The sequence below is a fragment of the Nuphar pumila genome, chromosome 1, assembly GCF_984573655.1.
Source record: "Nuphar pumila chromosome 1, dmNupPumi1.hap1.1, whole genome shotgun sequence".
Taxonomy (NCBI): Eukaryota; Viridiplantae; Streptophyta; class Magnoliopsida; order Nymphaeales; family Nymphaeaceae; genus Nuphar; species Nuphar pumila.
In genome coordinates this window covers 180,001,875-180,015,434 of record NC_143249.1, presented here as the reverse complement: position 1 = coordinate 180,015,434, position 13,560 = coordinate 180,001,875, and the positions used below count along the sequence as shown (strand labels likewise).

At 37.4% G+C, this 13,560-nt stretch overlaps 1 protein-coding gene across 1 annotated transcript; it reads right to left on the bottom strand.

The window, feature by feature from the left end:
• On the bottom strand, positions 1 to 3,547 carry LOC149851495 (protein AUXIN SIGNALING F-BOX 2-like). Its single transcript, XM_090000945.1, has 3 exons — positions 2,342 to 3,547; positions 1,356 to 1,848; positions 1 to 1,014 (listed from the first exon to the last, which is right to left on the bottom strand). The coding sequence occupies exons 1-3, from the start codon at positions 2,791 to 2,793 to the stop codon at positions 232 to 234; spliced, it is 1,728 nt and encodes a 575-aa protein (XP_089857071.1). The 5' UTR covers positions 2,794 to 3,547; the 3' UTR covers positions 1 to 231.
• Between the last annotated feature and the right edge of the window lie 10,013 nt (positions 3,548 to 13,560).

Genomic DNA, 13,560 nt, shown 5'->3' with positions numbered 1-13,560 from the left:
TCAAAGGGAGAGATGTATTGCAGGATAAACTAAGTCCCAACAACCATAGATTAGCAAATTGTTCTATCCATAGTTACACATTAGATATATAACCAAGATCCCAGTACACCGCAACTACTATAGAAAAAAAGGCGAAAAAAATACCAAAGAAAACAGGTGGAACGTGGTGCCATTACCTCCCAGCCAAATGAATCCTGGGGCCATAACAGCAAAATGCCAGTCTACCCATGTCTACACTGTCCAAACGAAGTTCGGCACATCCTCCCGTGGCCCAACCAGTGTCCTGTAGACATAGAGCTTCTCAACCTGTTCGTCATGGCCCATGTTGTCATCGATGGTATCACTATCATTGATGATCTCAACATTAAGCCTTGGCATCCGTTCTGCGAGCAACTTGCATCCGTGGTAAGTAACATTGCATGATGACATCCAAAGGGATCGCATTGTTTCATACTTTGCCTCGTACTTTGCTATGTCTCCCAGAAGCGCTCCATCGCCAAAGGGGCTGTCCCTGATCTCCAGTTTCTTCAGATTCTTACAACCCCTCAACACATACTGCATTCCCTTATCACTTTCACCAGCAAAAGCAATGGACAACATTTCCAGACATTCACCATAAATGCCAATGTATAGGAATGCCTGATCAGTAAGTAGGCCAGAGACGGACAGGCGGCGAAGGTTCTTGCAGGACTGAACAATAGCCCCAAAGCCTTCATCCAATGGCTCCATGGTTATATGGTCGGGCTTCTTTGGTTCTATGATGCATAGCCTGAACCGAATGAAACGCGGGCAGTTGTTCGCTATGGCTATCAAGGCTGCATTTGTCATCTGGTGGCAGAAGTAGAGAACCGAATGAAAGACAGGGCAACCCCTTGATACAGCTACCAAACCTTCTTCAGTGACAGCAGCATGCCCTTCACCATAAGGATCAGATGGGAATACCCGCAATTCCTGCAAATCCTTACATGTTGAAGCTACTACTTGAAGTCCTTTGTCTCCAATATGGTCCAACACCTGCAAACATTCAACTAAATTTGAGAAGCTACCAAGACAGAATTGACAAACCGTTTTAAATTCCAATATTAGGTGTCCACGAACAAAAACGATACAACAACAATGGAAATCTCTGTTTACAACTCCATCCAAGGCAAAATATCCCGACGTACAAAAGAAATGCAAGATTGCCTAGTCCTTAACATGTTAAACAAAGTCTCTAATTCAATCGAAGAGGAGAAAGCGGATAAATAAAAGCAAACACGCGCAACCACAGGGTTCTGAAACACCTTTCTCCTAGTTATAAGAATCTTGAACAAGCAGCAAGAACCAACCAAAGTTACAGTTGTGAGAAACCTTACCCACAATCGCTGAAGTTTAGGACAGTGGGAAACCAACTTGATCAGCTCAGAGCTTGGGATCGTCGCGTAACTCAAATTCAGTGAGGTCAGGTTGGCACAAACAGAGTAAACTGACTGCAGATACGAGGGAGCAACTTCCCAGAACCCGGACAAACTTCTCAATGACTTGCACTTGAGGAAGGCATTGGCCATGTTAGTAGATCGCACAGAGCGAGGCTCATGTGCATACCCACCCGTACCCAAATCCACCAACTGATGAGCTTTCAACAGAATCCGATAAAGAACCTCAAGAGGGACTGAGCGATTTAACCGCAAACTCTTAAGATTCGGGCACCTTGCAACCAACCGCTCAAGCGCTCCAAAATTCACCTCACCTTTCAAACAAGCAAAATTCAGGCGCACAAGTGACGTGCATGAATCAGGGAAGCAACTGAGCCAATGCCCTCTGTGATCCTCGATATCATTTTCTTGCAAGTCCAGCTCTCTAAGATGCCTGTAAGTTTGAATCAAAACAAAGAACCAGAAAAAAACTAAGAAAGAGAGTATTCAGTGGTCCGGATCACACGCATCACTGCTAGAAGCAAAAAAGAACATAAATGAACAAGAAAATCAGATTTTGGAGCCAGGTTTCTTAGTCGCAACAAGGAGAGCATTAGCTGGGCTCCTCAAATTCACCACCCATTTCCTAGATGAACAACCCACAAGCTAAGGGAGTCAAGTCACCAATCCAACCCCAGTCCTGAGCTTGTCCATCTGCAAAAACTACTCCCCTGAGGTTTAACTACCCAATAAGGGAATCCCCACCTTAATGTTTTGGCCTACTTCCCATAACATCAATCTAAAGTTCATATAAATCGTTAGCAAGTTGAAAACAGGGCAGGGCATAATTAGCAACAAAGAGTTGAACCAAATAAACGTGAAACAAAAATGACTATAATTTCAAAAAGGAAAGCAACAAGAAACAGATGATCTACAAGCAAACTCACCTGCAGTTTGCAGCAACCGCAGCAATACCATCAGTCGTAAACCCGTCGCAGCTAATGAGAACCAACGACTTGAAGTTCGGAAACGATCGCGAAAGAAGCTCGAGGCTCTCGTCCGAGACCACCATCCTCTTCAACCGGAGCTTCTCCAGCCACGGGTAGCTCTTCGCCATGGCCTCAATCCACGGATCAACTTGGCCTCCCCAATCGTGGGGGACCAGATTGAAATCGGCAAAATGGGGCTTCCCCTTCAGAGTGAGTGATTTGATCCGCGGAAACCTCGCGATCAGCCGCTGCGGGCTGATCGCGTAGCAATTCCCTATGAACACCCGCTCCCTCGACCACCTCTCCAGCCGGAACCACGATCTGCACACCAGCGACACCGCATTCCGGTCGCGGTGGCTCGAAATGAAACTGAAGATGTGCTCGACGATTTCGTCCGGAAACGAAGCCATACTCTCCGAACCCCACAAGACAATCCAAGCCTTCCCCACCTCAACGTGATCTAAAAACACCACAAGAAACCTAGATTTCCAGTACCCAGTGAAGAAACAACTATCAAAAACATGATAAAATAGGGAAAAACGTACGAACACCCACAATCCAAAAACTCTTCCTCTCTAACCACAACTAATAGAGTAAGAAAGGAGGGAAACAGTGTCCTAAGTTCATAAACTGTAACCGTAACTTTGCAGTCAAACTATACCATAAACCACCAACATAAACCCTAAAAAAGGGTAAAAACTTTACATAAAAAGGAAACTTCAAGTCTTTAACACTTTAACTCAAATGAAAACCCCAAAAGCGCCCCCATTTCTCCCAAAGCACACCGTTAAATCCCTCCTAATCCTCAAAAAGAAAGACTAAATCTTCCATAAATAGATCACAAAACCCAAAAAATTCCTCACAAACTCGACCATATCATCCCTGAACTATCCAAAAATCCCATTCATTTCGTTAGAAAAGATCAGGAAAACCCAAAAGATCCGAGGGAGTGTAATGGGTAGCACAGATTCCATCTAAACCCCCTACCCCATAAAAGAAAAGGGGAGGGAAGAAGAAGAAGAACTCACAAAAACCCTAGAACTACAGAGTAAATATCACGATTCTTCATTATCTACGGATGCAAAAACAAGTGAACTGAATCAAAATCTTACCACAAAAACTCGTAAGAAAAAAAACCTTCTCTCTCTCTCACCCAATAAAATCTTTTCTTTTTCCGAGTTTCTCTCTCTAAGTTAGGGACCAGTTCTGGGTTTTAACTCGAGTTGTTATCCATGGTTAAGCACGTGAGTGACGCCCATCTCCATCCTTCGCCCTCCAAACGGACGGCCAGAATGAGGCCTGAGGAAAACGACAAGGAATACCGGCCGTAAGATGCAGACCCCTGCACGCCTTCGGCAGGCATGCGTCCTTATCCCACTCTCTAGATCGACGCTACTGACCAATCACATTATTCATCCGCACGAGCAACTCGGCCTAATCTTTTTTTAATATGAGTTTTTTTTTTTTAACCTCTCAGTAACCTTCACATGCGGTCAGTGCACATGTATCTTCTTGGATGAGAGCATGATTCAATTTCAAACTAAATTATTCAAGAAGAAAATTCTTGTGAGGGTTTTAATAAACATAGTGTGACAAACGTTTTTACCGGCCAAATCTTGTTTTTAAAAAACTCTCGAGAAATTGAAAATTTTTCATAAATCTAGCAATTTTTTGGTAAAATCTTGATAATAAAAAAATTAACTAAAAAAATTTAAAAAACTTTTTTTATAAGAAAATATCAATAAAAATATTTAAAAATAGAAATACATGGTTTTTTCATGATAAATAGTTGTTTAAAACGTAAATATCATGTTTAAATTGCGGTATTTATGTTTTTTCATAAATCTCGCGATATTTTAAAAATCTCACAAAAAATTATAGTTTTAAACTTTTAGGCAATTTCTTGCGATATTATCGCAAGATTTTCATAAATCTCCTGATATTTGTCACTGTGTTAGTAAATATAGTAATGGGTAAGGGTACCTGCCTGCTTCCATACGTGCCTACCACGGGTATCCGGCATCCAAGGGTTTTGTTTCATGTTTTTATCAAATGAGATCGTGCATGTGTCATACTGCATGTTTGATTTCATAAGAATGGACTCTTGGATCACCTGATTCAGATTTATAAGGTTTAAAAATTGATGGTTTAAAATTTTTATAAATATTTAAACTAAAAAACCATGTTTTTTTTGTTTCAAGTATCATTTTCTAGCAAATCAACATTGCCAAACACATTATCGGAGTTAGATTTACCAAAAACACTGAGAAAACCCTAATTCTCTTGTAATAAGCTCATAACTTTGGTAGACACTTACTCCTCACTCATATGTTATATAGGGTGCTTTTGAATAATGCCATATTGGATCGTGGGACCCATGTGAAGATTTAATGTAAACCAGCAATCAATTTGGTGTGGGACCCACACAAAAATTTGGACGTCAACCAAACTAAATCTTAAGGAGAATATGAGATTCATAGTTTAGTTGTAGTTCGACCATCTTTAACTCATTGGAAAGGGAGAGGAGGGGAAGGGTTAAAGATAAGTTTTCTCTAATGCTTCGGGCTTAAAACCAAGTTTGAGATCCCAGCATTCAAATGCAATGCAGTGATGCTTTCTATGTAAATTATGTGCTCAATTCACAGGTAAGATGGGTTTTATGTAAGATATTTGACACCTAACCAAGTCCATTTATCTCAAATTTGACAAGCACCTTGCACCATGGATCAATTGTGCCGAGGCTTCCCGATTCTAAAAAGGTTAAATGTATCATAATTGGATTGGCAAGGGGTTTGGTGTAGTGGAGGGGCCTTAGCAACTAAAAAGGATGGTCAAGGTTTCATTATCATGAGTGTCAAGCTCTTTGCATTAATGAGGTCAAGTGATAAAGTTGGATGCCTCTATTGAGACAAGAGGTAGTCGCCACATGAGTTTACACCATTGAAAAGGCGATCAAAAGTACAATCTGACTTTGTCTTTAAACCCAAAGGTGGTTTCTCTCTCCATCAAAGGAAAAAAAAAGGGTCACACTAACAAAAGGAGATGAAAATGCAAATCCTGTCAAAGGCTATCCACCAATCTATGTCACATAAACATGGGCCTATCATATATATATATATATATATATATATATATATATATATATATATATATATATATATATATATATATATCGTTGTTGTGAGAGGCGTACGCCTCACAGGCGAGGCGCACACTCAAGGTACTGAGGCGCACACTGAGTACCTGAAGCGTTCTGGAATTGCTTTGAATACATAATTATCTAAAATAATTTCAAATATAACACTGTTTGGATTGCCCTCACTATGATTTCAGCTAAATGTTTGATGCAAGTTTCAATAGCATTAATAGCTCCAGATTAATTACGTGGTGGTAAACCACTAAAAATCTTGCATTAGTATAACTAACTTAAATTTACATATACCTGGCTGTATATAATAAGTAAGAGATGTGCGCAAAAGTGCATTGCAGAAAAACTATAGTTTCATGATAGTTCTATTGCATGTATGCATTTGATATGTCCAAGAAAAAAATATTTATATACATCACTAAGAATTTTTTTTTGTTTAGGCCGTTTTTTATGGAAACAAATTCAAGGTTATAATTAAAAAAAATTGGGAGCTATTTATTTTTCAAGTCCTTCAAAAACCTTATATTTACTAAATCAACCATCAAACAAACTCATATATGTATATAACAAACTCATATATGTATATTTATATTAAAAAACCATTTACCAGTGCTATTTTATTAATATTATATATTTTATTATTTTGATCATGAAGTTTACGCTTCAACGCCTCGAGGCTTACGCCTCGCTTCATAACATGCTCAACGCCTCGCTTCGCCTCATCATCGCATTTAACAACCTTGATATATATATATATATATATATATATAGAGAGAGAGAGAGAGAGAGAGAGAAATGGGCATGTGATAAATAAAATGTGGTAAACTGCTTTTTCAGTATTTTTTTATGTAGTTTCAACCCCATAAATGTGTTGGGCATATCTGTGTTGGGCATATCGATTTAGGAGGAATCCACGCCTGGATCATGAGTTTTTTGTTGAAAAAAAATGATATTTAGAGTCTTAAAAATTTGCAAAGATTTTGGACCATTGATTTTTTTGAAAGCTATAAAAATCCACCCATGTTTGAGAATCAAACACTTAAGAGTTGACCCCTATAAAATCAAATACATAGATCACATATGTACTGTCAAAATTTAAAAATAAAATGAAACAATTCTGAAAACTCATTTATCACGTTTCATTTAGCATCGACTCATCTCTCTCTATATATATATAGAGTAGAGCCTAGGTGCTTAAACATTAGGTGTTTGCCATGGACCAATATTTTTTTTCACAGTTTTGACCCCCATAAATGTATTGGCATGATTGATTCAAGAGGAATTCACACTTGAATCAGGTATTTTTGATGAAAAAATGATATTTAAAGCCTAATAATTTACAAAGATTTTAGACCATTGATTTTTTAAACCTTATAAAAACTCACCCATATGTCAGAATCGAATACTTTAACACTTCAACAGTTCATCCCTGTAAAATCAAGTACATAGATCATATCTGTACAGTTAAAATTTAAAAAAAAAAGATCTAAAAAAACTCACCAAACACATATAGCAAGAACCTAATGTTTAAGCACCTATGCTATATATATATATATATATGTGTGATTATTATCTGATGTGTGCCATGAATCCACGCAAATTTTTAAATAGGGTATACTGCCATGCATTTTTTATTTCTTTACCAGTAAAAACTATTTTTTTAATATTTTAATGTATAAAATTTCACATTATAACTCATGCAATGCTATGTGAGGCGCGGCCTATGCAATCACAACTCTACTGCTAGTAAAATGTTTAAAAAGCAAGAGAAAATTGAAGTACGGGCACTGACCAAGATTTTGTCCGAAATGACGGAGATGTGAAAGTACGGGACAAGTAAATTCACAGGAATACTTTCGTACGAGGGTATTTTCGTCACTTTCGCTTTTCGTTCAGCGTGAGAATCATCGGGGTGGCCTTCAGTCGTCGGATTACCATTTGTTGCCCCTGGGAAAGTCCAGAACTCCGTTTTCACTCACCCTTTGCCAATAGGGATTTCAATGGGTCGGGTTTCGGGTCTCAAAATACATTGAGAAGTCGGGTCGGTTTGATTCGGGATCAGCCAAATTTTCCAAATTCTTCTTCATGGATCCGACCCATTTGCAACCCGCCGTAACACACGATGAAATGAGTTTTCGTTTTTAGTTTCAGAAATGCGCGAGACCCACTGGTGTCGGGTTTCGGATCTCAAAATACATTGAGAAGTCGGGTCGGTTTGAATATGGAACAGACAAATTTTCCAAATTCCTCTTCGTGGATCCGACCCATTTGCAACCCGTCAACGTAACACGATGAAATGAGCTTTCATTTCTAGTTTCCGAAATGCGTAAGACCCATTGGTGCATTTGCAAAATCAGCCATTGCATAGGGTTGCTGCCATCTTGTATGTTATTTTTTTTTATGTCGTTTCATATATATGCCCTTGCTTTTGTACAAGTAGCAGCAGGGTCTTGATTTTGGGGTACAATTAGGAGTGTCAATGGGTCGGGTTTGGTTGGGAGCCAAATGAAACCAGACTTTAACCAGATTTTCAGTTCGAACCTAGATCTGATCGGGTCTACTATAAGAGAAACTATACCTGGACCCAATAAGAACTACGTCATCCAGACTGGGATCATACGGTAAAATAATATTTTTCATCATTTTTATATTGAAATTTTACCCGGATCATACCCGGTAAAATAATATTTTTTATCATTTTTACATTGAAATTTTATTAATTGAAACTCTGGTCAGGCTCGGGCCTGATATAAAATTTCATAAATTACACACAGGTCCATGTATTAATCGGACCTTTAGGTCCGAACCCAAGTCTTAGTCGGGCCTTCTTATTTGTCACCATACCTGGACCCTATAGGGTTTGGACTGGGTTGGATCCACGGGACCCATTGACACCTCTAGGTACAACCAATAACAACAGTCAGTTTCAAGTATCATGACATCCTCAGTCAGACTATGCTGCTGGGACCATAGTGACAAATATCGCGAGATTTATGAAAATCTCACGATAATATCGCGAGAAATTGCCTGAAAGTTTAAAATGACAATTTCTTTTGAGATTTTCAAAATATCATGAGATTTATGAAAAAAAACTTAAATACTGTGATTTAAACGGCCCATTTACATTTTAAATGGCTATTTATCCTGAAAAAACCGTGTATTTTTATTTTTAAATATTTTTTGTTAATATTTTCTTATAAAAATTATTTTTTGAATTTATTTTTTTATTGCCAAGATTTTGCCAAAAAGAACATGAGATTTATGATTTTTTTTTTATTTTTTCATGAGTTTTTGAAAAATAAGATTTTGCCGATAAAAACGTTTGTGGCTATGGCTGGAACTGAGGCCCAAATGAGACAGCTGAATGGTTATGTCACACAATCATGGTTGAGCAGTCACTGGTTCAAATATGCTATGCTGACAGTTATCTTTTAGCTTTTCTTTCTTCTCTTTTTTCGGCTAGAACAAAGTAAAACCCCTTCATTACTTAGTGAACATTGGTAGGCCTTTCTATTGATAAAACCCTAGAAATCTCCCCTGCCCACCAAGGAGTACACTCAGCTTCAACTTTTTTTTCTTTTTGATATGCAAGCTGGGGTTAGGCAGAACACCCCCCCCCCCCCCCCCCCCACCACCACCACCACCACCACACACACCGGTTATACAAGGTATCATTGGATTTTTGAACTTGCAAAGTCCCAAAACATAGTAACGTGCAGTAACAGCTCCTACCAACCAAGCTGAGTGCCCCCCCCCCCCCCCTCCCTCTCCGGCGTTGGCACTTAACTTCAACCTTGCAGCAAAGAATGTATCAATGGATTTCAAACTTGACATTCCTTCGGCAGGGCGACGTCCGACAGAGCTCTTGTGAACTATCCTCTAGCTTTCTACCACACATACATACACATGCACACACTGAAACTATCAAGTGCAATGTTTCAACTAACAAAACATGTTTATTATTAGATTTTGTTGATCCTGCAAATTTCAACAAATATGTGATAAGTTTTGTAGAGACCAATAGCAAGCACATCTCTTTTCTTTTCTTTTCTTTTTTTATTTATCAACCAAAGAAACTGTCTGAGCTCAAAGACACATCTTTTGTAATGTAATTGCACCTGATCTTAAGTCCCCTGCGTCGAGATGATCAGAGGCTCTAAGCTTTGGTTCTTGGTGCAGCTATTGATGAGAGTTGGGTGTTTTTTTTATGAAGGATGAAAAAACCACCCTCGAAACAGACACTTGTGCTGGCCAAGCTTGTCATGTCACTTTCACAACACTGTAAACTTGTGAGGCACCTCTTGTCCTCAGTGTTTGGCTGTGCAAAGGATAAGCAAGGGTTTACCCGTTGGAGATAAGAAAAACAAAGTTAGCAATAACCATACCAGTTACCATGCGCAGAGGTGCATACACCTCACCTTATATGATTGTAAAATTGTGAACAACACCATCAACTGTAATGGGTGCACACCCTACAATTATAAAACTAATAAAACAAAATCCTTGGTCATAAAAAATGCGACTCGAATAAGATGGAAGAGAGGAAAACAAAAAAAAAAAGTAAAAATAGAAAATCATGTAATGAAAAGAAACTAATGTCAACAAAAAGATAATAAAAATAAAATTTGAAAAACAATATTTAGATCAAGACAAAAGTAATAAAAATAAGATTTGAAAAACAATATTTAAATCAAGGCAAGAGCAATAAGAGATTTAATTCACATCAACCACTATGATCACAACATAGTATAACCATTGCAGATAAAGATCTATACAAGCATTCAATTACAACAAATTGCACATGCCTAATAAAGCTCACAAAGCCATATATCAAATAAACATCAATTAGAGCTAAACTGAGAGTCAACACCACACTCATAAACTGACAATCTAAGCTGATCTAATAGGTGCATACAATTAAATCTCAATCAAGCCAAAAAGAAATAAGTGACAGTTGCAAAAGAGATACTGTGATGAGCTAAACCAAAATCTGAAAGGTCACAAGAAAACATCAGAAAATATTTTTCAAAAAGATGTTCTAAATAAGAATTTATTTGAAAAATAATTTTTTTTCAAATCAAGTTTACCAAAGAGAGTTTAAAACCTGCAATGGATTAAAATTCAATCATATGCTCAACAAGAAGACAAGATATACACATATCACTTAAATCCTCATGAGAGACTATAAAAAAGAGATTCATAAGTCTCACAAACTTTATGCAATCAAGGGCAATTCAAGGTGAGATTTATGTAGAGAATTGTAAATAAATATTAGGAAATTTCAGTTTTGAATGAAAAAACCAAAAACATATCCCTCTACGAAGAGATGTCAATGGCTCAAACATGTGGTCTCTAAACCAACCTAAATTTGAATGACATGATATGGGCATAAAAGTTAAAAAATTAAATAAATAACCCAAAAAGCATTCAGGTTAGGTTTGGTTCAACCTGTATCCGAAACCTGACCCGTTTGCATCCCTATCCAGCCTACTCAACAATTTTATAAGTTTTTTTAAAGTACCAATATACTTTTGTTATAGGGTGCTTATGCTGTGGTACCAAACCACCACAGCTTGCAGCAGCACACAATCTTAGTTTACGTATATCTAATCACCAATAGTAAAAACTAACCTTTAGATAATTTTAGTTGTTCTATTTACTAATTTTTGTTTATTAAACTTTAATTGGGCATCGTGTTTTAGGTTACCTTAAATCATCCTCATCTAGGGATGTCCACCGATCGGATATATCCAATATCTGACCTGATTTCAAATCCTACCGATTTAAGTCAGCTGAATCTAATTAGTAATCGGATTGGGTTAGGATTTTATGACCAAATCCATGTATATCCAACTCTGGCAGATATCCAAACCCAATTAAGTGCGCTTTTTCAGATTATTAGTTTTTTTTTTTGAAAGGCAAGCTGGGGTTAGGCAGACCCCTACCAGTTATACAACTATACCATTGGGTTTTGAACCTGCAACATCCCAACACAAGGTGACGTGTACTAGCTGCTCCTACCAGACAAGTATAGCCCCCATTGTAGATTACTAGTTTTTTTCTATATGAATCTTAGTCCAATTAGCCAATATCCAATTAGTGGGATCGATGTTCGATACATCCGTCCCAATGGGAATCGTTTACACATCTATCCTCATCTTTAAGAATTATAATCCATTGATTTGTTGTTTAAATCATGGAAATTGAATTTTACGAGATAATACAATTGACTCAACCTACTAAGATGGTATATAATAAACACATTGATACAGTTAGATCCAACATTTGGTAGCTAAAAATCTATGCAAACATGAGTATGTACCACTGGGGCTGGGAAACAAGATGAGCCACTGATGACTCAGCTCATGTTCGGCTCGTAAAGCGCTCGCTGAAACTCGTGAAATAGGCTCAACAAGCTTGAGCATGAACAACCAATGTTCATCTCGGCTAGAATCATATAGGCTCATTTATTAATTAAAAAAATATATATATATATATATTACATATAATTATAGAATAAAGATGATTAAAGTATTTGGCCTCCAAGTGATAAATTTAGAGTTCAAATCCTATTGCTTATAAGTTTGAAACAATTATTTATTTTATAAACGAGACAGTTTAAGCTTGGCTTAGTAGGTTTTCAGGTCAAATTTTATTGTTCAACTTTCAAAAACAATTTTTTTTTTTTTTTTGTAAATGGGCTTGCTCATTCTCAACTCATTTAGCTTGGGCTTTTAATAAGCTTGAGCTTAGATCGACTCGACACAACAAACGAGCCAAGCTTGAACACCCTTTTTTCTGTTTGTTTGGCTCATTTACCAGACCTATGTACCACCAAATGGTATCATGGTTCAGAACCAGAATAGATTTGAAATCTCATTTTCTCAACAAAAGCCGAGCCCGAATCCGAACCCGAACCCAACTGTGTGCTATCTGGCCAGATTTGATTACAAGCAAATGGGTTGGATGCCTGACCCATAGACAGCCCTCCCCCCAAACTTCTCCTTGTTATCCCAAATGCCTTCCGTACACCCTTCTCCACACAAGGCTGATTTTTTTCCCCAATCCCTCTTTCAATCACCCCATTTCCTCCTAAAAGAAGTCTTAGCCCACCCAGCCCAACTGACCAAGTTTGAGCAGCACTGTGTTCAATCAACTCAACTTGATCTTGTATTGGACTTAGCCCATGAAAGGCCCAAGCCTAAGTGGCCAGAGTGCCTATTGGGCTAAGATGGGATCAAGCCTACTGGTCTTAATCGCCCTTATTCTTTGAGACTATTGTTCTCGTTGTTCTAGTCCGTACTTGGCTTGGTTAGTTGATTCAGTCCCCTTAATGGTTTTAGGCTTTGAGCTTACAAGGACACGACAAAAAGAGTAGGGGACACGCTATGAAGGAGATGGTCAATTGCATTAGAAAATGCCACTGGGTCCCACCCCAACCCTTAGATTTTTGAGAAACCAGTGGCGTGATACTTTTTTTTTCTAGTAAAAATAATATTGTTCTCATCAGTGAATTATTGACGATTAGGTCATCCACGTCCATTGGAAGTCTCTAGCATAGTGACAAATATAGCGAGATTTATGAAAATCTCACGATAATATCGCGAGAAATTGCCTGAAAGTTTAAAACGGTTATTTCTCATGAGATTTTCAAAATATAGCAAGATTTATGAAAAAAACATAAATACCGTGATTTAAACGTGATATTTACGTTTTAATACCGCTATTTAAACATGATATTTACGTTTTAAACGGCTATTTATCATGAAAAAACCATGTATTTTTATTTTTAAATAGTTTTTATTAATATTTTCTTATAAAAAATAATTTTTATATTTTAAAATTTATTTTTTATTGCCAAGATTTTGCCAAAAAACATGAGATTTATGAAAAAATTTCAATTTCTCACAAGTTTTTGCAAAAATGAGATTTTGCCGATAAAAATGTTTGTCACTATAAGACGTAGGCAATTCGGGTAAAACTTTTTATTTTAAAGAATTTTCATAAATACATTTTTTGATAAAAAAAA